The sequence below is a fragment of the Engystomops pustulosus genome, chromosome 11, assembly GCF_040894005.1.
Source record: "Engystomops pustulosus chromosome 11, aEngPut4.maternal, whole genome shotgun sequence".
In the NCBI taxonomy this organism is placed as follows: Eukaryota; Metazoa; Chordata; class Amphibia; order Anura; family Leptodactylidae; genus Engystomops; species Engystomops pustulosus.
In genome coordinates, this window is record NC_092421.1 from 20,727,015 (window position 1) to 20,749,158 (window position 22,144).

The window sequence follows — 22,144 nt, forward strand, 5'->3', positions numbered from 1 at the left end:
TAGAGAGTGGCATGGCGACATACCCTAAATGGACTCAGGCTTCAAACCAATGGGTGGCAGAGAGGAACCAAAGGAGGTGAGCAAGAAGCGCTCAAATAATATCGCTACATGATAAAAGTTTGCCAGTATATTTTGTGGATTACACAGCAGGGTGGCGACAAAGTTAACATGGAAGCCATGAAAACAACCCCAAATTCTGCCTGACACAGCTCGTTTGATAAGGGGACCATGTATGCTTACAGTTCATGCCAGTCGCTGCACTTGCTGCCAGTCTCCTTTCGAATAGTTTAAAATAATAATAACCCTCATCCATAAAGCTCTGTATAATGCTGCACCCCCCTACCTCTCCTCTCTTATCTCAGTCTATCGCCCAACCCGTGCTCTTAGATCCGCCAGTGATCTTAGATTAACCTCTACCCTAGTGCGGACCTCCCACTCGCATCTCCAAGACTTCTCTAGAGCTGCACCAATTCTATGGAATGCTCTGCCCCGGACTATCAGACTAATACCTAACCTCCAAAGTTTCAAACGTGCTCTTAAAACCCATTTCTTTAGGCAAGCCTATAACACTCATTAACTGCATGAAGTTTTAACTCTTCTACTAACCCGTCCTGTGTCGTCCTCCCATCTGTTATCCAGCAACCAACAGGCACCAGACTTCTCTGCAGTCCCATTCACCCTGGACCTGGTATATAAGATGACGGCTGAGTGTTTCAAGCGACAGCAATTCCATTTATTATATTTTTTTCTATTCCCTAAGAAGAATGGCTTGACCATTAAATATTCTTTTACCTCGTGTTACCCCATCATCTTCATAAACCGTAAGCTCTGGCGAGCAGGGACCTCACTCCTGTTGTTCCATACAAATGTTGTGCTCTGTTACATTACATTTGTATTTGTTTCCTATGATTTGTAAAGCGCTGCAGAATATGATGACGCTATATAAATAAAGATTATTATTATTATGGAGGCAGTGAACTAGTAGTAGATTAAAGGTGCTGCAACTATGTTAGTTGGATCTTGTGATGGAGCTGGCGCTCTGCAGCCAGGCGAGCTTTCGCCAATCCAAGCCCCTGTTTCTAGGCTACTCCCCAAACAGCACTTCTAAGAACCTTTTGTATAAGATCAAGTGTAGTAGCGTTCTTATAAGTTTAGGATATGCCGGGTGAGGGGAATGTAAACAGATGCGCAAGAAGCGCTGAAATAATATCCCTAAATGGTAAAAGTTTGCCAGTATATTTTGTGGATTACACAGCAGGGTGGCGACAAAGTTAACAACTTTGATGTGGAATGCCCTGTAATAGCTCTTGGGCGGTGTGCCTTTTATCGCCTAGGCTCAGCAGTTTCAGCACCGCCTGCTGTCGCTTAGCGACGGCACTGCTGCTGTGCCTAGAGCTACCGACTGATGGCGCCATGCCCACGGATGGTAATTCGGAGGAGGAGGAGGTGGAGGAGGGGTGGGAGGAGGTATAGTAGGCCTTTGAGACCTGGACCGAGGTAGGCCCCGCAATTCTCTGCGTCGCCAGTATATGAGCAGCCCCAGGGTCAGACTCGGTCCCAGCCTGCACCAAGTTAAGTGTAGTAGCGTTCTTATAAGTTTGGGATATGGCGGGTGAGGGGAATGTAAACAGATGCGCAAGAAGCGCATGATGCGCATGGAGCTGGCGCTCCGCTGCCAGGCGAGCTTTCGCCAATCCAAGCCCCTGTCTCTAGGCTACTCCCCAAACAGCACTTCTAAGAACCTTTTGTATAAGATCAAGTGTAGTAGCGTTCTTATAAGTTTAGGATATGCCGGGTGAGGGGAATGTAAACAGATGCGCAAGAAGCGCTGAAATAATATCCCTAAATGGTAAAAGTTTGCCAGTATATTTTGTGGATAACACAGCAGGGTGGCGACAAAGTTAACTTTTGATGTGGAATCCATGAAAACAACCCAAATTTCTGCCTGACACACCTCGTTTGATAAAGGGACGATGTATGGAGGCAGCTATATGGACGACTTTTGGAGGTAGCAATGGAGACAACGTGTGGAGGCTGCTATGGAGACAATTTAATTTGGATAGTGCCTGTATGTGGCAGTCCCAAACATTTTTCAAACCAGAGGAGCAGGTAGGTGGCCCTCCAGTAAAATGGAATAGATTGAGTGCCTGTATGTGGCAGTCCCAAAAATGTTTCAAACCAGAGGAGCAGGTAGGTGGCCCTCCAGTAAAATGGAATAGATTGAGTGCCTGTATGTGGCAGTCCCAAAAATTCTTCAAACCAGAGGAGCAGGTAGGTGGCCCTCCAGTAAAATGGAATAGATTGAGTGCCTGTATGTGGCAGTCCCAAAAATTGTTCAAACCAGAGGAGCAGGTAGGTGGCCCTGCAGTAAAATGGAATAGATTGAGTGCCTGTATGTGGCAGTCCCAAAAATGTTTCAAACCAGAGGAGCAGGTAGGTGGCCCTCCAGTAAAATGGAATAGATTGAGTGCCTGTATGTGGCAGTCCCAAAAATTGTTCAAACCAGAGGAGCAGGTAGGTGGCCCTGCAGTAAAATGGAATAGATTGAGTGCCTGTATGTGGCAGTCCCAAAAATGTTTCAAACCAGAGGAGCAGGTAGGTGGCCCTCCAGTAAAATGGAATAGATTGAGTGCCTGTATGTGGCAGTCCCAAAAATTGTTCAAACCAGAGGAGCAGGTAGGTGGCCCTGCAGTAAAATGGAATAGATTGAGTGCCTGTATGTGGCAGTCCCAAAAATGTTTCAAACCAGAGGAGCAGGTAGGTGGCCCTCCGGTAAAATGGAATAGATTGAGTGCCTGTATGTGGCAGTCCCAAAATTTTTTTAAAACAGAGGACCGGGTAGGTGGCCCTCCAGAAAAATGGAATAGATTGAGTGCCTGTATGTGGCACTCACAAAAATTGTTTCAAACAGAGGACCGGGTAGGTGGCCCTCCAGAAAAATTAAATGCATGAAGTACTATAGCAAGAGTCAGTGGGCCCTGTCAAAAAATAGCCATTTTCCTCTGCTTTACTGTACAAAGAGGAGGAGAAGGAGGAAAATGAGGAGGAGGAGGAGGAGTGGATCAATTATTCAGGTTGAGCTTCCTTCACCTGGTGGAGATTAGAAATTCTGAGAAATCCAACGTTTATTCATTTTAATAAGCGTCAGCCTGTCAGCGCTGTCAGTCGACAGGCGTGTACGCTTATCGGTGATGATGCCACCAGCTGCACTGAAAACCCGCTCGGACAAGACGCTAGCGGCAGGGCAGGCAAGAACCTCCAAGGCGTACAGCGCCAGTTCGTGCCACATGTCCAGCTTTGAAACCCAGTAGTTGTAGGGAGCTGTGTGATCATTTAGGACGATGGTATGGTCAGCTACGTACTCCCTCACCATCTTTCTGTAAAGATCAGCCCTACTCTGCCGAGACTGGGGACAGGTGACAGTGTCTTGCTGGGGTGACATAAAGCTGGCAAAAGCCTTGTAAAGCGTACCCTTGCCAGTGCTGGACAAGCTGCCTGCTCGCCTACTCTCCCTCGCTACTTGTCCCGCAGAACTACGCACTCTGCCGCTAGCGCTGTCAGAAGGGAAATACTGTTTCAGCTTGTGCACCAGGGCCTGCTGGTATTCATGCATTCTCACACTCCTTTCCTCTGCAGGGATGAGAGTGGAAAGATTTTGCTTGTACCGTGGGTCCAGGAGAGTGAACACCCAGTAATCGGTGCTGGAATAAATTCTTTGAACGCGAGGGTCATGGGATAGGCAGCCTAGCATGAAATCTGCCATATGCGCCAGAGTACCAACGCTTAAGAATTCACTCCCCTCACTGGCCTGACTGTCCATTTCCTCCTCCTCCAACTCCTCCAACTCCTCTTCTTCTGCCCATACACGCTGAACAGTGAAGGACTCAACAATGGTCCCCTCTTGTGTCTCGCCAACATTCTCCTCCTCTTCCTCCTCATCCTCCTCCACCTCCACCTCCTCCGATATGCGCTGAGAAACAGACCTCAGGGTGCTTTGGCTATCAACAAGGGAATATTCTTCCCCCGTCTCTTGTGACGAGCGCAAAGCTTCCGACTTCATGCTGACCAGAGAGTTTTTCAACAGGCCAAGCAGCGGGATGGTGAGGCTGATGATGGCGGCATCGCCACTGACCATCTGTGTTGACTCCTCAAAGTTACTCAGCACCTGACAGATATCAGACATCCACGTCCACTCCTCATTGTAGACTTGAGGAAGCTGACTGACCTGACTACCAGTTCTGGTGGAAGTTGACATCTGGCAGTCTACAATCGCTCTGCGCTGCTGGTAAACTCTGGATAACATGGTCAGTGTTGAATTCCACCTCGTGGGCACGTCGCACAACAGTCGGTGAGCGGGCAGTTGGAGGCGGCGCTGCGCTGCCCTGAGAGTGGCAGCATCTGGGCTGGACTTCCTGAAATGCGCACAGATGCGGCGCACCTTCGTGAGCAAATCAGACAGATTGGGGTATGTCTTGAGGAAACGCTGCACTATCAGATTTAACACATGGGCCAGGCATGGCACATGTGTCAGTCTGCCGAGTTGCAGAGCCGCCACCAGGTTACGGCCGTTGTCACACACAACCATTCCCGGCTTGAGGTTCAGCGGTGCCAGCCACAGATCAGTCTGCGCCGTGATGCCCTGTAATAGCTCTTGGGCGGTGTGCCTTTTGTCGCCTAGGCTCAGCAGTTTGAGCACCGCCTGCTGTCGCTTAGCGACGGCACTGCTGCTGTGCCTAGAGCTACCGACTGATGGCGCCGTGCCCACGGATGGTAGTTCGGAGGAGGAGGTGGAGGAGGGGTGGGAGGAGGAGGAGGCATAGTAGGCCTGAAACACCTGGACCGAGGTAGGCCCCGCAATCCTCGGCGTCGGCAGTATATGAGCAGCCCCAGGGTCAGACTCGGTCCCAGCCTCCACCAAGTTAACCCAATGTGCCGTCAGCGATATATAGTGGCCCTGCCCGGCAGCACTCGTCCACGTGTCCGTGGTCAGGTGGACCTTGTCAGAAACGGCGTTGGTCAGGGCACGGATGATGTTGTCTGACACGTGCTGGTGCAGGGCTGGGACGGCACATCGGGAAAAGTAGTGGCGGCTGGGGACCGAATACCGAGGGGCGGCCGCCGCCATGAGGTTGCGAAAGGCCTCGGTCTCTACTAGCCTATAGGGCAGCATCTCCAGGCTAAGCAATCTGGAGATGTGCACATTAAGGGCTTGGGCGTGCGGGTGGGTTGCACTATATTTGCGTTTCCGCTCCAGCGTCTGGGGTATGGAGAGCTGAACGCTGGTGGATGCTGTGGAGGATCGTGGAGGCGACGATGGGGTTTTTGTGCCAGGGTCCTGGGCAGGGGGCTGACTAGCAGCTGACACAGGGGAAGGAGCAGTGGTGTGCACGGCCGGAGGTGAACGGGCTTGTTGCCACTGAGTGGGGTGCTTAGCATTCATATGCCTGCGCATACTGGTGGTAGTTAAGCTAGTAGTGGTGGAACCCCTGCTGAGCCTGGTTTGGCAAATGTTGCACACCACAGTCCGTCGGTCATCCGGTGTTTCCTTAAAGAACCTCCACACTTCTGAAGATCTAGCCCTCGCCGCAAGAGCCCTCACCACTGGAGCTTCACTAGTTGACAGTGGCGCTGATGCACCAGCTCTGGCCCTGCCTCTCCGTCTGGCCCCACCACTGCCTCTTCCAACCTGTTCAGGTCGAGGACTCTCCTCCGTCTCAGAAGCACTGTGTTCACCCGGCCTCTCAACCCAGCTTGGGTCTGTCACCTCATCATCCTCCGATCCCTCAGTCTGCTCCCCCCTCGGACTTCCTGCCCTGACAACAACTTCCCCACTGTCTGACAACCGTGTCTCCTCATCGTCGGACACCTCTTTACACACTTCCACTACGTCAAGAAGGTCATCATCACCCACAGACTGTGACTGGTGGAAAACCTGGGCATCGGAAAATTGCTCAGCAGCAACCGGACAAGTGGTTTGTGACTGTGGGAAGGGTCCAGAAAACAGTTCCTCAGAGTATGCCGGTTCAAATGGCAAATTTTCCTGGGAGGGGGCAGACTGGGGGGGAGGAGGCTGAGGTGCAGGAGCTGGAGGAGTGGGGATTTCGGTGACATGGGTGGACTGCGTGGAAGACTGACTGGTGGTGGACAAATTGCTCGAAGCATTGTCAGCAATCCACGACATCACCTGTTCGCACTGTTCTGGCCTCAACAGTGCTCTACCACGAGTCCCAGTAACTTCAGACATGAACCTAGGGAGTGTAGCTCTGCGGCGTTCCCCTGCTCCCTCATCAGCAGGTGGTGTCTCACCCCGCCCAGGACCACGGCCTCTGACCCCTGCAGTAGTTGGACGCCCACGTCCCCGCCCTCGTCCTCTACCCCTAGCCCTCGGGTTAAACATTTTTAAAATGAGAGTTATAACTTTTTTTTTTTTTTTACTTCTTTTTGTTTTTTTTTGTGTTTTTTTGTGTTTTTTTTTTTTTTTTGTGTTTTTTGTTTTTTTTTGAGTTTTTAAAACCAAACAATCCTATCCTATTGCTATGGCTATTTTCTAGCCAAGTATCAAAGGAAGCACACTACTATGCCAGATGAGATGACACTGAGTTAGTGCCTAATAGAAATCCAACCCCTACTGAATTTTGCCACTTCGGCCTTTGCTATGGATATGTGCGCCACTAAGCGCAGAACACAGCGGTCGCAAGTCTCACTACAAATTGCTCAGAATTGGCAAGTACATGCACTGCAGAAACTACAGCCACCAGCAGATCAACCAGAAATCAAATATATAGAACGCTACTGTAGGCTTCAAGAAGCTGTTTGTATTCTCCTATGGCTATTTTCTAGCCAAGTATCAAAGGAAGCACACTACTATGCCAGATGAGATGACACTGAGTTATTGCCTAATAGAAATCCAACCCCTACTGAATTTTCCCACTTCGGCCTTTGCTATGGATATGTGCGCCACTAAGCGCAGAACACAGCGGTCGCAAGTCTCACTACAAATTGCTCAGAATTGGCAAGTACATGCACTGCAGAAACTACAGCCACCAGCAGATCAACCAGAAATCAAATATATAGAACGCTACTGTAGGCTTCAAGAAGCTGTTTGTATTCTCCTATGGCTATTTTCTAGCCAAGTATCAAAGGAAGCACACTACTATGCCAGATGAGATGACACTGAGTTATTGCCTAATAGAAATCCAACCCCTACTGAATTTTCCCACTTCGGCCTTTGCTATGGATATGTGCGCCACTAAGCGCAGAACACAGCGGTCGCAAGTCTCACTACAAATTGCTCAGAATTGGCAAGTACATGCACTGCAGAAACTACAGCCACCAGCAGATCAACCAGAAATCAAATATATAGAACGCTACTGTAGGCTTCAAGAAGCTGTTTGTATTCTCCTATGGCTATTTTCTAGCCAAGTATCAAAGGAAGCACACTACTATGCCAGATGAGATGACACTGAGTTATTGCCTAATAGAAATCCAACCCCTACTGAATTTTCCCACTTCGGCCTTTGCTATGGATATGTGCGCCACTAAGCGCAGAACACAGCGGTCGCAAGTCTCACTACAAATTGCTCAGAATTGGCAAGTACATGCACTGCAGAAACTACAGCCACCAGCAGATCAACCAGAAATCAAATATATAGAACGCTACTGTAGGCTTCAAGAAGCTGTTTGTATTCTCCTATGGCTATTTTCTAGCCAAGTATCAAAGGAAGCACACTACTATGCCAGATGAGATGACACTGAGTTATTGCCTAATAGAAATCCAACCCCTACTGAATTTTCCCACTTCGGCCTTTGCTATGGATATGTGCGCCACTAAGCGCAGAACACAGCGGTCGCAAGTCTCACTACAAATTGCTCAGAATTGGCAAGTACATGCACTGCAGAAACTACAGCCACCAGCAGATCAACCAGAAATCAAATATATAGAACGCTACTGTAGGCTTCAAGAAGCTGTTTGTATTCTCCTATGGCTATTTTCTAGCCAAGTATCAAAGGAAGCACACTACTATGCCAGATGAGATGACACTGAGTTATTGCCTAATAGAAATCCAACCCCTACTGAATTTTCCCACTTCGGCCTTTGCTATGGATATGTGCGCCACTAAGCGCAGAACACAGCGGTCGCAAGTCTCACTACAAATTGCTCAGAATTGGCAAGTACATGCACTGCAGAAACTACAGCCACCAGCAGATCAACCAGAAATCAAATATATAGAACGCTACTGTAGGCTTCAAGAAGCTGTTTGTATTCTCCTATGGCTATTTTCTAGCCAAGTATCAAAGGAAGCACACTACTATGCCAGATGAGATGACACTGAGTTATTGCCTAATAGAAATCCAACCCCTACTGAATTTTCCCACTTCGGCCTTTGCTATGGATATGTGCGCCACTAAGCGCAGAACACAGCGGTCGCAAGTCTCACTACAAATTGCTCAGAATTGGCAAGTACATGCACTGCAGAAACTACAGCCACCAGCAGATCAACCAGAAATCAAATATATAGAACGCTACTGTAGGCTTCAAGAAGCTGTTTGTATTCTCCTATGGCTATTTTCTAGCCAAGTATCAAAGGAAGCACACTACTATGCCAGATGAGATGACACTGAGTTAGTGCCTAATAGAAATCCAACCCCTACTGAATTTTCCCACTTCGGTCTTTGCTATGGATATGTGTGCCACTAAGAGCTAAACACAACGGTAGCAAGTCCCCCTGCTAATTCCTCACAAAATGGTAATAGATGCAAATTAAAATAAAAAAAGTAGAACGTTATTGTAGCCCTAAGAAGGGCTGTTGGGTTCTTTGAGAATCACTCCTGCCTAACAGTAAGCTAATAGAACACCCTAACGCTTTCCCTGACCAGCAGCAGCTCTCTCCCTAGCGGCATCCAGAGACAGAATGATCCGAGCAGCGCGGCCAGCGGCTAGTCTATCCCAGGGTCACCTGATCTGGCCAGCCAACCACTGCTATCGACGTGTAAGGGTACCACGTCATGCTGGGTGGAGTGCAGAGTCTCCTGGCTTGTGATTGGCTCTGTTTCTGGCCGCCAAAAAGCAAAACGGCGGGAGCTGCCATTTTCTCGAGCGGGCGAAGTATTCGTCCGAGTAACGAGCAGTTTCGAGTACCCTAATGCTCGACCGAGCATCAAGCTCGGACGAGCATGTTCGCTCATCTCTAAAAATAACATATCTAACTAATGGATCTATTATTATTGCTGTCTCTTTAAAATGAGCACATCTATCAATCATGGTGCTTACCCCTTGTCCATATGACAAGAGAGTTGAGTAATAATAATGACATAGCCAGGGTTTTTTAGCTTTGCAATATGCACCCAGAAATCCTCTCTGTGTAAAAAACCCACCCTACATTCTATCTTCCTAGATCTTCAAAATCCTCTGTGCCCATTCGTTTGCCTCTTCTTGAGTTGCTGGGTTTCCCATCATGAATTACTTTCAGCTGGGTTGGTTAAATTAAGGAGTATACTATATCCCTTTGTCTCCATCTTTCTTGAGGTCCATATAACTGGTTCTTTTTTGCATCTCTTGAGGGAAATCTGGCAAGATCACTGTTGGAACATTATTATATTCCAATGTATCCATATTTCAGGAACATCTGAGAATGTTATCCTGAATTCTCGTGAGAGGAGATGCACCAGTAGATCCCTTGGTGGAGAACCAGATGGTCGTGCCTTAATTGGAACTCTGAGCACTATTCGCCAAGAACATTGGTACAAATCCTCTTGGGAAAGGTAAATTCCAGCACCTCCCCTCCACATCTTCCAGGAAGCCCACCACTCTCAAATTGTTTCTCCTTGACCAATTGTCTAAGTCTATCAATTTCTGCTGAACTAACTTTTTAGATTTTTCTTACCCCTTAATCCTCTTCTGATAAACAGCTAATGTATCCTCCATGCTCCATCTTCTCATCTGCCTCACCTCTTTCTCTCTCCTATTATGTTGATCTCAACCCCTATAATATCATTTTTAGCTTCATACTCACCAACTTCTTCAAGACATCTCCTACTGCAGATGTTCTGTTTGCACCGGCATGTCCTTAACCCCTTGCGGGGTACATGAGCCTGTAAACCCTCTCCATAGCCGGTAAGTCTTTGCCGCATATTGCAGCAAAGACTTACCAGTAACACCCGCAATCGGTGCTAGCACAGAACGCGGATGTTATCCCCTTGGTTGCCGCCGGAAATGGTTATGATCGTAGCTCCCGGGAAGACCCGAGGCTGTCTCGTTTTAACCCACTCATTACAATGTGTGATTTGCACATTTAAATTAATGAGGTTAAAAATCCCCTGTAGTATGGGAGTATATGGTAGGATCGATCAGACAACCTAGGGTTAAAGTACCCTAGGGGGTCTGAACAAAAATGAAAGTTAAAAAGAAAAATTATAATAAAAAAATCTAAAAATTCAAATCACCCCCTTTCCCTAGAACTGATAAAAATATAAATAAACAGTAAAAATCATAAACACATTAGGTATCGCCGCGTCCAAAAATGCCCGTTTTAGCAAAATATAGTAATGATTTTTCAATGTGTTTAACCTTGTAACAGAAAATAGCACTCAAAGTTGAAAATGGCACTTTTTTGCCATTTTGAAAAATATAAAAAAATCAATAATAAGTGATAAAAAGGTCATACAGTCCTAAACATAATAGCATTGAAAATTTCATTAAAAGTTGCACAAAATGACACCATCCACATCTCCGCAAACTGAAGTATGAAAAAATTTTTAGCGCCAGAAAATGGCAAAATAAAAAAAAAATGTGTACGGGAGGTTTAATTTTTTCTAAATGAAAAAAATTATAAAACCTATACAAATTTGGTATCGCCGTTATCGTACCGACCAAAGGAATAAAGTAGACATGTCATTTGGGGCACACAATGAAAGACGTAAAGTCCAAGCCCACAAGAAAATGGTGCAAATGTGTTTTTCCACCATTTTCACTGCATTTGGTATTTTTCCCCACTTCTTAGTACACGTCATGGAATATTAAATACCGTCACTATGAAGTGCATTTCGTTATGCAGAAAACAAGCCATCACAGAGCTATTCACATGTACAAAATAAAAAAGCTATAGATTTTTGAAGGTGGGGAGTGAAAAATGGAAATGAAAAAACAAATAAAGGGCCAGGTCGTTAAGGAGTTAAGAGAAAGACCCTGATCAGGCACTTCTAAACCTGTTGCCCCTTCTTCCATTGTATGGTAATCCAACTCTGTTTACAATGGGGAGGGGTGCCTTGTACCTCCACTTTTATGTTTTTAATCTTAGTTTTAGTTTTTTCCTTTGGCTATTTTTTTTGGCTGTACTTGGTAACTGTAAATATTTGTCCAATTTTCCTTTGTTTAAATTTTTTTTCCCCTGGAGAAAAACCTTTATCTGACCCTTAAGGGCATTTTATTTTATACTTCTCATATTGCTACCTAATTAAGCACTACTTCAGTATTTTAAGCCACAATAAAGTATTTCTCACTGGAAAAGATTTCCAGTGAGAAAGCCTAACAGGTTCGTAAAGTTCAAGCCCCAAATATCACCACCATTCCCCCAAGCAATAGATTTCAATACCCTCTTCACAACAAATTACATGCAATGTTATAGGAAGCAAGCTCATTAGTAACTGTTTATTAAAAAAAACAGCCCACAACAGTTTTCCAGTACCATAAAGTACCCAATTTTATTTCTCAGATACAGCCCAATGGCAGCTTATAATTAATCAGTTGTAAACAGTTTTCAAAATGATGCTAAAGTACTTGTAGCATACAGGACCTTTGCTTTTTCCAGGAGGAACTGCTTAGAGAGTTCAGCAAAGCAATGAGAGGCAGAGTGACTTTGCAAGCAGGTTAGTCATAGACAGACAAACACAGGAAGCCTGGGGTATGCTTGGACAGCATGGCGGCTCAGTGGTTAGTTCTACACCCATACAGTGCTGGGTTCCTCGTTTCAAGTCCCATCCAGGTCAATGTCTGCAAAGAGTTTTTATGATCTCTCTGTGTTTGTGTGGGTTTCCTCCGGGTCCTCCGGCGCCTCCCACACTCCAAAACATACTTATAGGTTGATAAGATTGTGAGCCCCATGGGGACAGGGACTGATTCGGCAAGCTCTGTGCAGTGCTACGTAAACTGTGTGCGCTATATAAAAAATAATTATTATTATTATGCTTAGCCTTAAGGGTATAATAATAATATACTAAAGCATACAACATATAACCCTGGGTCTTATCCAGCCAGTATTGGAAAATCACCTCCAAAGTGCCTCCACAGTTCTCTCTTTTTCCAAATCCTCTTGAAAGGGTTTGATCTCCAAAAGTGAAAATAATTTTCTTAATTCAATAGACCACAGAACATGGTATAACAGGAACCTTTAATCAAGCAGTATACTTAACCCAGCCACCAAGTGCCTCACTGCTGCGGCTCACTCCACTTCCAGCAGGAAAAGAGCCAGGCATCCAGAAGCTGCTTCTAGAATCAGAATACATGTATTATATATGTATGTAATAAAGTATAGGAGGAGGAGGAGGAGTAGAACATGATGCGCAGGGGGAGGGGGGAGCAGAACACCCTGTGGGGGGTAAGGAGCGGAACATGCTGTGGGGGGGGATTGGAACATGCTAGGGGGAGGAGCGGAACATTCTGGGGGGAGGAGCGGAACATTATGTGGGGAAGAAGCGGAACATGCTTGGGGAGAGGAGTGAAGCATGCTGTGGAGGGGCGGAACATGCTGGAGGCGGCACAATGACTGATATAACAGTTGGAGATGGCGAAATAAAAATGGGGTATTCTTATACGGTTATACGATTATATCTCAAACTCTTATACTCCCAGTCGTCTTATATTTTCCAGGAAAATATGGTAGTTTATAAAGTGGATTTTTTGTGTTACATTCTGCACAGTATATATGTGTGCAAATCTCTGTACCTAGAAAGTCATCTATTTAGTGAATGGGAATGAGGAGATTCCTACGCTGGGAGATGGAGGCAGATACCCGTATGGGACAGGTGGGGAGCAGAGCTGGGACTCCTTATGAGCCTCCAACCCAAACACCCCTCTGTCCTGGCTGTAATACTAACAGCTAGCGTCATACGTTACCTATCACTCAGATTCTAGATTTGGATGGGCCCCTACTGCCCTAGAGGCTCTTCTCGGGCTCTCATCCCCTCCTGCTCATGTCCTATCCTAGCTGCATGCTGTCTTACTAACTGAATCCTCTTATGGTAAGCCAGGATTTGTGGTGACTTGGTAGATAGAGCTAACGGATACCCTCACCGAAGCAGAATGGGAGAAAGCCTTTTTATTTCCCCTGCAATGCTCAAGAGAAAAATTAAAAAATTCTATCATGATGGTACAGGTGAACCCGCACGCTTCATAAGATCTTTCAAGGAGTCTCGGAAATTTGCTGGAGGTGTGGTGCGGAGGTGGAATCGAATCTCGCAAATCTGTTAGAGCTGCTCGGTGATACAGGCCTTTTGGTGGATGGTGTTTGACCCCTACAGCAGGGTTTCTGGTAGGACTGCACAGTTCAGCCCACAGGTACCTCTTTTCTCAGTGTTGCCGGGTACCATCTCCTCCATTTAAAAGGGCCTCATTCGCCATTTTCTCACAGCAGCGCCCTTGACACGGGAGAAGCCCCCACCAACCAACTACAGTGGAATGGATAAAGGAGCTCAGATTTATACACAGAATGGAGTAGTTGATGGTCAATGACTCCCAAGATCCGGGTAAGACCACTATGGTCTGGGCTCCTTGGGAGGAATATCAGTTGACTCTGGCCTTTCAGGATCTCTTCATCTAAAAACCTCTAGGTAGCATGGTTAGGCCTCGTTGGTCGAGTAAGTCTTAAGATAACTTTGGAACTGCTCTCTACCCCCATCTTCCTTTCCCCTACCCCTTCCCTCCGTTTCTCTGCTCTTATCTTATCTTGTTTGACTCCCCCTGTCTTTAGTATATTATCTAACCAGTGGATTGGGTTCAGGAAATCCCTACAGTCGGCCACGATTATATAACCTCAGCACACTCCTACAGCAACTAGCACTCTGTTATAACTTGATGCTGGTTATGTTCAAATACTGGGGTCCTACGAGACCACCCTTCATGTTTTGAAAACTATTTTATGTATGTACGTGCTCTCTTTCTTAAATAAACATGGATTAAACATAAAATTAGGTGCAGATGGGGCTTGTTACATGCCTTGCCAGAAAATTGGTAGAGAAAGCAAAATATATAGGACCCAATGTCTTCATATAAGCTACCATGCATGACCGTGAACTTCGAATTCTGTACCTGTACAGATATCGGCTCAGGCAGTGTTATTTATTTCTCATACTAAATAAATAATGGCTGGACCATTCTATAAGAACCTTTACCTCTATTGTCAACCCTTCTTTCACATAGATTGCAATCCATCAAAACAACAATACAAGTGTTTCAAAGATTTATTGAAAATGAATTTGTATATATGATGCTTGTTTATAGAAACAAAGCAAATAATCTGTATAATTACAGATTAACGATAGAAGAGGAGAATGGTAGCTTCAGTTATCTCCTTGGGGGCACTTGATCGAGCCCCATAACCATCCCAGTCATAGGCTGCAAAGTCTCCGCACTGTTTGGGGTTTCCCTCTGGGAAGTAGCCACCACCTCCAATGCAGTACTGGAAGAACATGAAGTAGATTAGACCTGCTGTTTGTTTATTAGGTTTAACATTGAAACCAGTACAAAAATAATGACAGATGATACTTCAAAATATAGGAATAATATATGCCCAGTCCAATTACTTACATGTTCCACATTGCATCCTTTTGCCTTCATACCTGGACATAGAGCCAGGGCAGCTTTTTCATTATTTATAACCCGGAATTGAACATAACCAGCAATGACCTCTGCTGCAAAGACACACAGAAACTATTATCAGTATGAAGGAAGTATACACTGTGCATTAAATTACTATACAGTTAGAGCTTACAGCCAAAATAAGGTCCGTAATATGATGTTGCAGTCTCAGCATTTCCATATTCATAGACAATGGGATAGGCAGGTCCATTATTTGTGAGGCAGGTTCCAACATCATAGGCCACTGGGTATCTCTGAGAGAAAATCATCAAGATTGTATTTATCTGCCATTAAACGTTACAGAATCTATCCTAAAATAATGACTCAGAATTGTTACCCATAATGTGCTTGGGCTGGGGGCTCTCTGTATGGGCTGGGGACAGGTCCATTGTGCCACCCAAGCAGCTTGAGTCAATCACAAGGGAGTAATTTGGTGGTTCCAATATGTTTTTACCCTATAAACTCTACAATAGGATCTGGACTTCACTGTATCAAGTTCTTAAGACCTGTTATTAGTGACAAATAGTCATTGACAGTCTGGGGTTGAATCCAAGTTACGTGTCTTATTGCAGGCAGCAAACAGATAGAATCCAAAATACAGGCCTGGGGTCCAAGCAAAGCCCAAGATACAGGCAGAGGTTGTCGCCAGAAGCAGAGCAGACACTAGTATAGCATAATTTGAGTTTTTAAACCCTTCATGACGTAGCCAGATTATAGATAAAGGCTCAGCCCCATTTTTTGTATTCTGACTTGCGTCACTTTATATGGTTATAACTTTTGTACTTAATTTTAGTGGTAAATTTTGGCTGATAAGAATATATATATATATATATATATATATTATATATATATATATATATATACATATAAAATATAAATAAAATAAAAACTGATGAATTTTTTTAAAAATTTGCCAATTTCAAAATTCAAAATTCCGTATTTTCAAGGAGATTTTAGAATTGACTGTTTTGGGGATAATTACTGTTTTTAATTAAATTTTAAATATATAATATTAGAAACTGTATAACTATACATCAACCCATTTTCAAATCTGCACCCCTCAAACTATCGCAAAACAGCTTTTAGGAAGGAGAGATGTTCATAGTACTTAAATCAAAATGGAGATGAAATTTAGAACGGTCTGATTTTGTTGGTTACACGTTCATTTAGCCCTAAAATTTACACATTTTCTAAAGATAAAAAAAGAAAACCCATCTGGACATGTGCAGTACAATATAGATATAATGGTGCATATCCTCCATTCTTTATTGTGTCAGGTCGGATGATGGGGCCCCCTGACACTGCGGGCCCCATAGCAGCTGCTATGGCTGCCCCTGGGTGATGTACACAGGCCTTATATCAGTGCTGTAAATATTGTTATATAAAAAGGAATTTGTTTCCATACATGGCCTCAGTGGTATAGAAAAGCTGTATGTAAAGGTATTAGAAAGCTGTATGATTCTAAGCTTGAGGGGCTTTGTACACTAGACCAGTGTTCACATTCAATTAATATCGGAGCGTCTCTTTAACCCCTTATCACCGACACTAGTTTTCAGCTCAATGACCAGACTCGATTTTTCAAATCTGACATGTCTCACGATAATTGGTTATAACTTCGGAACGCTTTAACATATCCCGGTGATTTTGAGAATGTTTTCTCGTGACACATTGTACTTCATGTTAGTTATAAAATTTAAGTGATAAGTTTTGCGTTTCGTTCTGAAAAAAAGTGAAAATTTGGCAAAAGTTTGTAAAAATTCTTCATTTTCCAAGTTTGAAATGTTCTGGTTTCCAGACAGGAAGTAAAACTACCCAAAAAGTTTGATAATTAACATTTACAGAATATCTGCTTTATGTTGGGATGATATTTTATGCTTCCGGTCATTTTTCTAGGATGTTATGAGGTGCAGAACTTTAGGTGCGATTTTTCTTATTTTCATGAAAATTGCCAAAACTCACATTTTGAGGGACAACTCAGCTTCCAAGTGACTTTGAGAGGCCTAAATAATAGTAAAACCCCATAAATTACCCCACTATAGAAAGTTCACCCCTCAACATATGTAAAACAACTTCTATTAAGTCCATTAACCCTTTAAGTGTTTCACATGGGTTAAAAAATATGGACCTGCGATTTAGAAACTAGAATTTTTTTGGAAATACATTCATTTAGGCCAAAACTGACATTTTCAGAATAAATTAAATGATGAAACGCACTGCAACGCTTGATGCCCAATTCCTCCTGAGTGTACTGATACCCCATATGTGGTGGTAAACTGCTGTACGGGCGCATGGCCGGGCATAGAATGAATGGGGGCGCCATTCACTGCAGATTTGTATTGTCACATTGTACAACCTATACATTTTTATTTTTTTTGGTAATGCGATCATATGAGGGCTTATTTTTTATGGGATGAGATACAATGTATAAATAATTTATTTTGGGAGTCTAAAGCTTATTCATGAGATTTTATTAACTATTTCAAGGGGGACACAAACAAAATCATCAATTTTTATTTTGGATTGTTAGCATTTTTTTCCCCCCGCTCACCGTAACGTAAAAATAATATTTTATCTTTATTCTCTGGTTCACTACGATTGCGGTGATACCTCATTTATATAGTTTTTCTTATTTTTGCTCAATTTTCCTGAGCAAAACCAATATTGGAGAAAATCGCATTGTTTTTACTATTGACAACTTTTCAGGGCCATAACTTCTCTATTTTTCTGTTGTCAGATCTGGTTGAGGGCTTATTTTTTGCGAAAACAGTTGTTCTTTTCAGTCGTATCATATTAGGTAACGTAACTTTTTTTGATCACTTTTTAGAACATTTTTTGTGATGGTGTTTGATGAAAAATTGTATATTATGGGAAGTTTTTCGAGTTTTTTTTTTATGTACTTCACCGAGCGGGTTCAATATTGATTTAGATTTATTGTACAGATTAATACGAACGCGGTGATACCAAATATGTACGTGTTTTTGTGTTTTATTTACTTTATTGCATTTTATGTGTTACTGGGGAGATTATGGGACTTTTATTTTATTTATTTATTTAATTATATTATAAAAAGATTTAATTTTTTTTTTTTTACTTTTTTACATTTTCTACATCTTGGCTTGAATAAGCGATCATCCGATCGCTTATTCAAGCCTTTACACTGGAATACACTTGTATTGCAGTGTATAGTGAAAGTATACTATACTTTCACACTTGCACTTGCACTTGCACATGCTTGACCGCGGCGTGCAAGGGGTTAAACACCCGGGATCAGAGTTTTTCCGATCCCGGGTGTTAGTGCCGGGTCTGGGCTGTGATATGACAGCCTGACACCGGCACCAGCGAGACCCGGTGTCCCGAAAACTTCTTCTGATGCGCCGCCGTAGAAAGGCGTCGCATCAGAAGAAGTACCCTTAATGACCGCCGTAAAAACCCGATAGGGCGGTCATTAAGGGGTTAAATATTGTTTGGCCATACTGTATGTCACCTGGAATATGTACTGATTGGAAGTGGACACATACATTCCATTTCTAATGGCTCTTTAAACCTGATGCATACTACCAGCCACCAATTATTTTATGTATATTTACATACTAATAACTAATATATTATTCACACAAGTACAGTACCTGGGGAACTGTGGCAACTAGACATATCTAAAAATTATAGAAAGATTGTTTTGCACTTGATAAGGTACTTACTTTGTACAGATAGAAGAGGTTACCACCTTCCTGGGCGAAGAATCCATTGTTTGTCCGATATCTCAGAAGAGCAGAATTCCTCCACTGTGACAAGGGTGTATTATTGGGAACATGCCATAAGCCCAGATCCTTAGCGGTAATATCATAATAGCCAGGGCTCTGTAAAAGTGAAAAATAGGTGAATGTAAATAAGATTACAATGGATGGAATAAGATGATGATTATAAAATCCCGGACAAGCAACATATATTTGCAGTCACCTAAATCTATCCATGTCAATTCAAACACACATTTTGGCAAAATTATTTAATTTTGAATAGTAAAAATGTTTTTAGTGTCAAAAATATTTTGACATAAATAAGAATATATGTATAATCGTCAGGTCAGTGCTGAGGTGTTATTGAACTTTCCCATTAATAGTTAGAAAATAGAAAAATAGAAAAGGAATTAAATACCAAGAACATTTAGTGGCCCACCTTGTAATCATCGCTGGTAGCTCCATCAGGTCGTCCAAATGTGGCATAGTTGTCCCAGTTGCCTTCTCCTTTTGGGTTATTGATGTTGTTACCTTGCTGACTGGACCAGCGATCTCCCACCGTACATTTACCATGCATGTTATTCTCATGCACACTGGCCACCAATGTCCACCCTCCACCATCGGTTGTCATGTCACAGTAGGTCTCATATGTTACTCTATTTTCGGTGGTCAGCGTATATATTCCATCTGCAATAACACAAGATTAGATTGTAGATTGATTCTTTCAAACACAATACAGTATACATTCAACATTTTCAAGTTGATTATAAACAATGTATTAAGTGGTGGTGACTTATTATCATAAAAAAATACATCAATTCCCCCCCTCGGCATTTGTAGATATCTATGTATATAATTAGCTGTTTGCCAAAAATACTTTTTCAGCTGAAAGTTATTAGTCCTGATCTATTTATATAGCTCAGTTGACATGCAAGTATTCCCATGACGCCATTCCCTAAACATGTACAATTAGTGTAGAGATAATCAATGCTGGTCCCACTCAAAGTGGTAGGTTCAGGGGTGACTTTGTATTTTCTATATGGACATCTTTCCTATACCTTTTAGGATTCACAAATGTTATGCATTTATACTATACATTACATATGTCCTCACCTGCTGTTTGTTTATCAGATGCTTTGATTTCCCTGCAGCTTCTGTACCCACTCTTTGCTGCTCCAGTTTGATCACTTGCCAATAGAGCCAAAGATAGGACTACCAGCTTGTTTACCCACATTTCCACTGAAGAAAGGATAGAAAGCAAAATATTATAATAATACATGTAACATAAAAGGATTTCACATTGGTGAGAGTCTGAGTGTTGGTCCCTTTTAGCTATGTCCTCAATATGTAAAAGATACCAAGGTCCATTAATGATACAATTATAAACAACACTTACATGTTATTTAAGGAGAGAAAAGTGGTCTTCCAAGCCTGAATCACTTCCACTATGGCAATGAAGATCTTGGTTTGTCTCAGAACATTTTGAGGTTTTTATAATGATATTGTGGATGAACAGCCTTAACTTCATTCTTTGGTTAATTTATACAGAAAAGAGATAAGAAATGAAGAAATGTGTTTAAAAAAACACCACAGTGTTTCCTTGATCTTTTGATGGCTCCTAGACCATAGTACAAAGAAAACGGGTGTCCCATATCAAGGGGCCCAGGAACAGGAGCTAAACAATTTATTTTCTTAACATCTTAACAGATATTTCTATTTCAACACAAAACCAGGAAACAAATTTTCAGATTTTACCCAGATGGAACAGGACCCCGTACATTTGCGTACAAATTTTCCCTCAGGTGCAATTGGGCTCTAGGCTCTAAGCTGCACATTTGGTGGTCTTGTCCATGAACCAAGGATTTGTAGAATGCAATTTATGATTTATATAATAAATTATGAAAGTTGTCCGCAAGGCAGGAGATACACTACCTTCCTCGCAGGTCAGAAAAAAAAGACTATTTCCAGGGCGCACACCGATCCGGGATTTTGGTAAAACAGATACGATTTTATTTAATCTAATAAAACCGATTTAAAATACAGACAACGCGTTTCGCGTCCTCTCAATTGGACGCTTCATCAGGTCTAAATTCACATTACAGATAGAGTGATATATATATCCCCTTAGAGGAAGTGATGTAACAGCCAGTATACAAATTAACATAATACATTAAACAGTCTAAAAAAGCCTGTTGGGGCATAATAAAATCAATATTACACAATATCAACTATTAATAAGAAACCCAAAGATAATTTTTTAAAAGAAATTGTATATAATAAGACCTCACTAGAGGTGGAAAGCAAACAATTGACCGGAAGTGGTCATACTGAGCAGATCACATGATCAGATCATGTGATTAAGGAAATGGTCATGTGATCGGGGGATGTGTGATCGGTGTAATACATTGCAACTGTCCTACGGAGGAAAGAACACAGGATCGTGGATGGTAAGTATATAAAAACTGGGAAAAGATTAATGTGCCAAAGGGATCACATAATGGTTTCAGATACTTCATTGAGTCCGTTTGGGCTCAAGGTTTGCAATTTAAAGATCCAGTAGATTTCTCTACGGCAGAGGGTCTGATATCGATTATTATTACTTTGGGGAATATGATCAATTGGCATAATGGTAAACAGAGTCTCATCTTTTTGGTGTTTAAAGAGGAAGTGTTTAGAGAGCCCATGTTTAAGGAACCCTTTCCTGATATTGAGCCTATGGCCGGTGACTCTATCATGCAATTCCTGAGTTGTCCTCCCTATATATTGCAACCCGCAAGGACACTCAATTAAATAGATGACATAGCAGGACTTGCATGTCATGAATGTTTTAACTGGAAACACTTGCGATGTAACATTCGATTTAAAATGTGTACTATTATCTTTAATAGTTAAACAGCATAAGCATAGTTTATGGGAACACTTTCTGACCATAGGACTACTATCAATGCTGGTACTTGTTTGTGTCCCACTTGTTGTTTTATGTTTAGAGATGAGCGAGTATACTCGTCCGAGTATCCTGCTCGGTCAAGTATTAGCATACTCGGACCGGCTCGTTACTCGGACGAGTATCTCGCCGGCTCGAGATCGAGCAGTAAATTAATAAAATAAATTGAATAAAAGTATTTTTATTGTAAAAAAAAATATTACACATGTTTGCAGATGTTTTACTTGTAAGAACACATTGAAATAACACTATTCTTCACTTTCCAGGTGTTCGCGCGTGTCTCCCGCTAGGTTCGGAGATGTTCGGAACATCTGGAATGTGAAGAATAGTGTTCTTTCAATGTGTTCTGCACTTAAATGCTCCTGTATTCACTGTTTTTAATGTCTTAATTCTATTCTTCACTTTGCAGCTGTGCACGCTTATCTCCGAACCTATCGGGAGACACGCGCGCACACCTGCAAAGTGAAGAATAGAATTAAAACATTAAAAACAGTGAACACAGGAGCATTTAAATGCACATTGAAAGAACACTATTCTTCACATTCCAGATGTTCGTGCACATCTCCTAACTTAGCGGGAGACAAGCGCGAACACCTGCAAAGTGAAGAATAGTGT

The 22,144-nt window shown here is 42.9% G+C and overlaps 1 protein-coding gene across 1 annotated transcript; it reads right to left on the reverse strand.

The window, feature by feature from the left end:
* Window positions 1–14,525: 14,525 nt before the first annotated feature.
* On the reverse strand, window positions 14,526–20,087 carry LOC140105537 (intelectin-1-like). The gene is made up of 7 exons (XM_072129493.1): window positions 19,982–20,087; window positions 19,699–19,824; window positions 19,025–19,272; window positions 18,550–18,708; window positions 14,985–15,105; window positions 14,801–14,904; window positions 14,526–14,672 (listed from the first exon to the last, which is right to left on the reverse strand). The coding sequence occupies exons 2-7, from the start codon at window positions 19,817–19,819 to the stop codon at window positions 14,526–14,528; spliced, it is 900 nt and encodes a 299-aa protein (XP_071985594.1). The 5' UTR covers window positions 19,820–19,824; window positions 19,982–20,087.
* Between the last annotated feature and the right edge of the window lie 2,057 nt (window positions 20,088–22,144).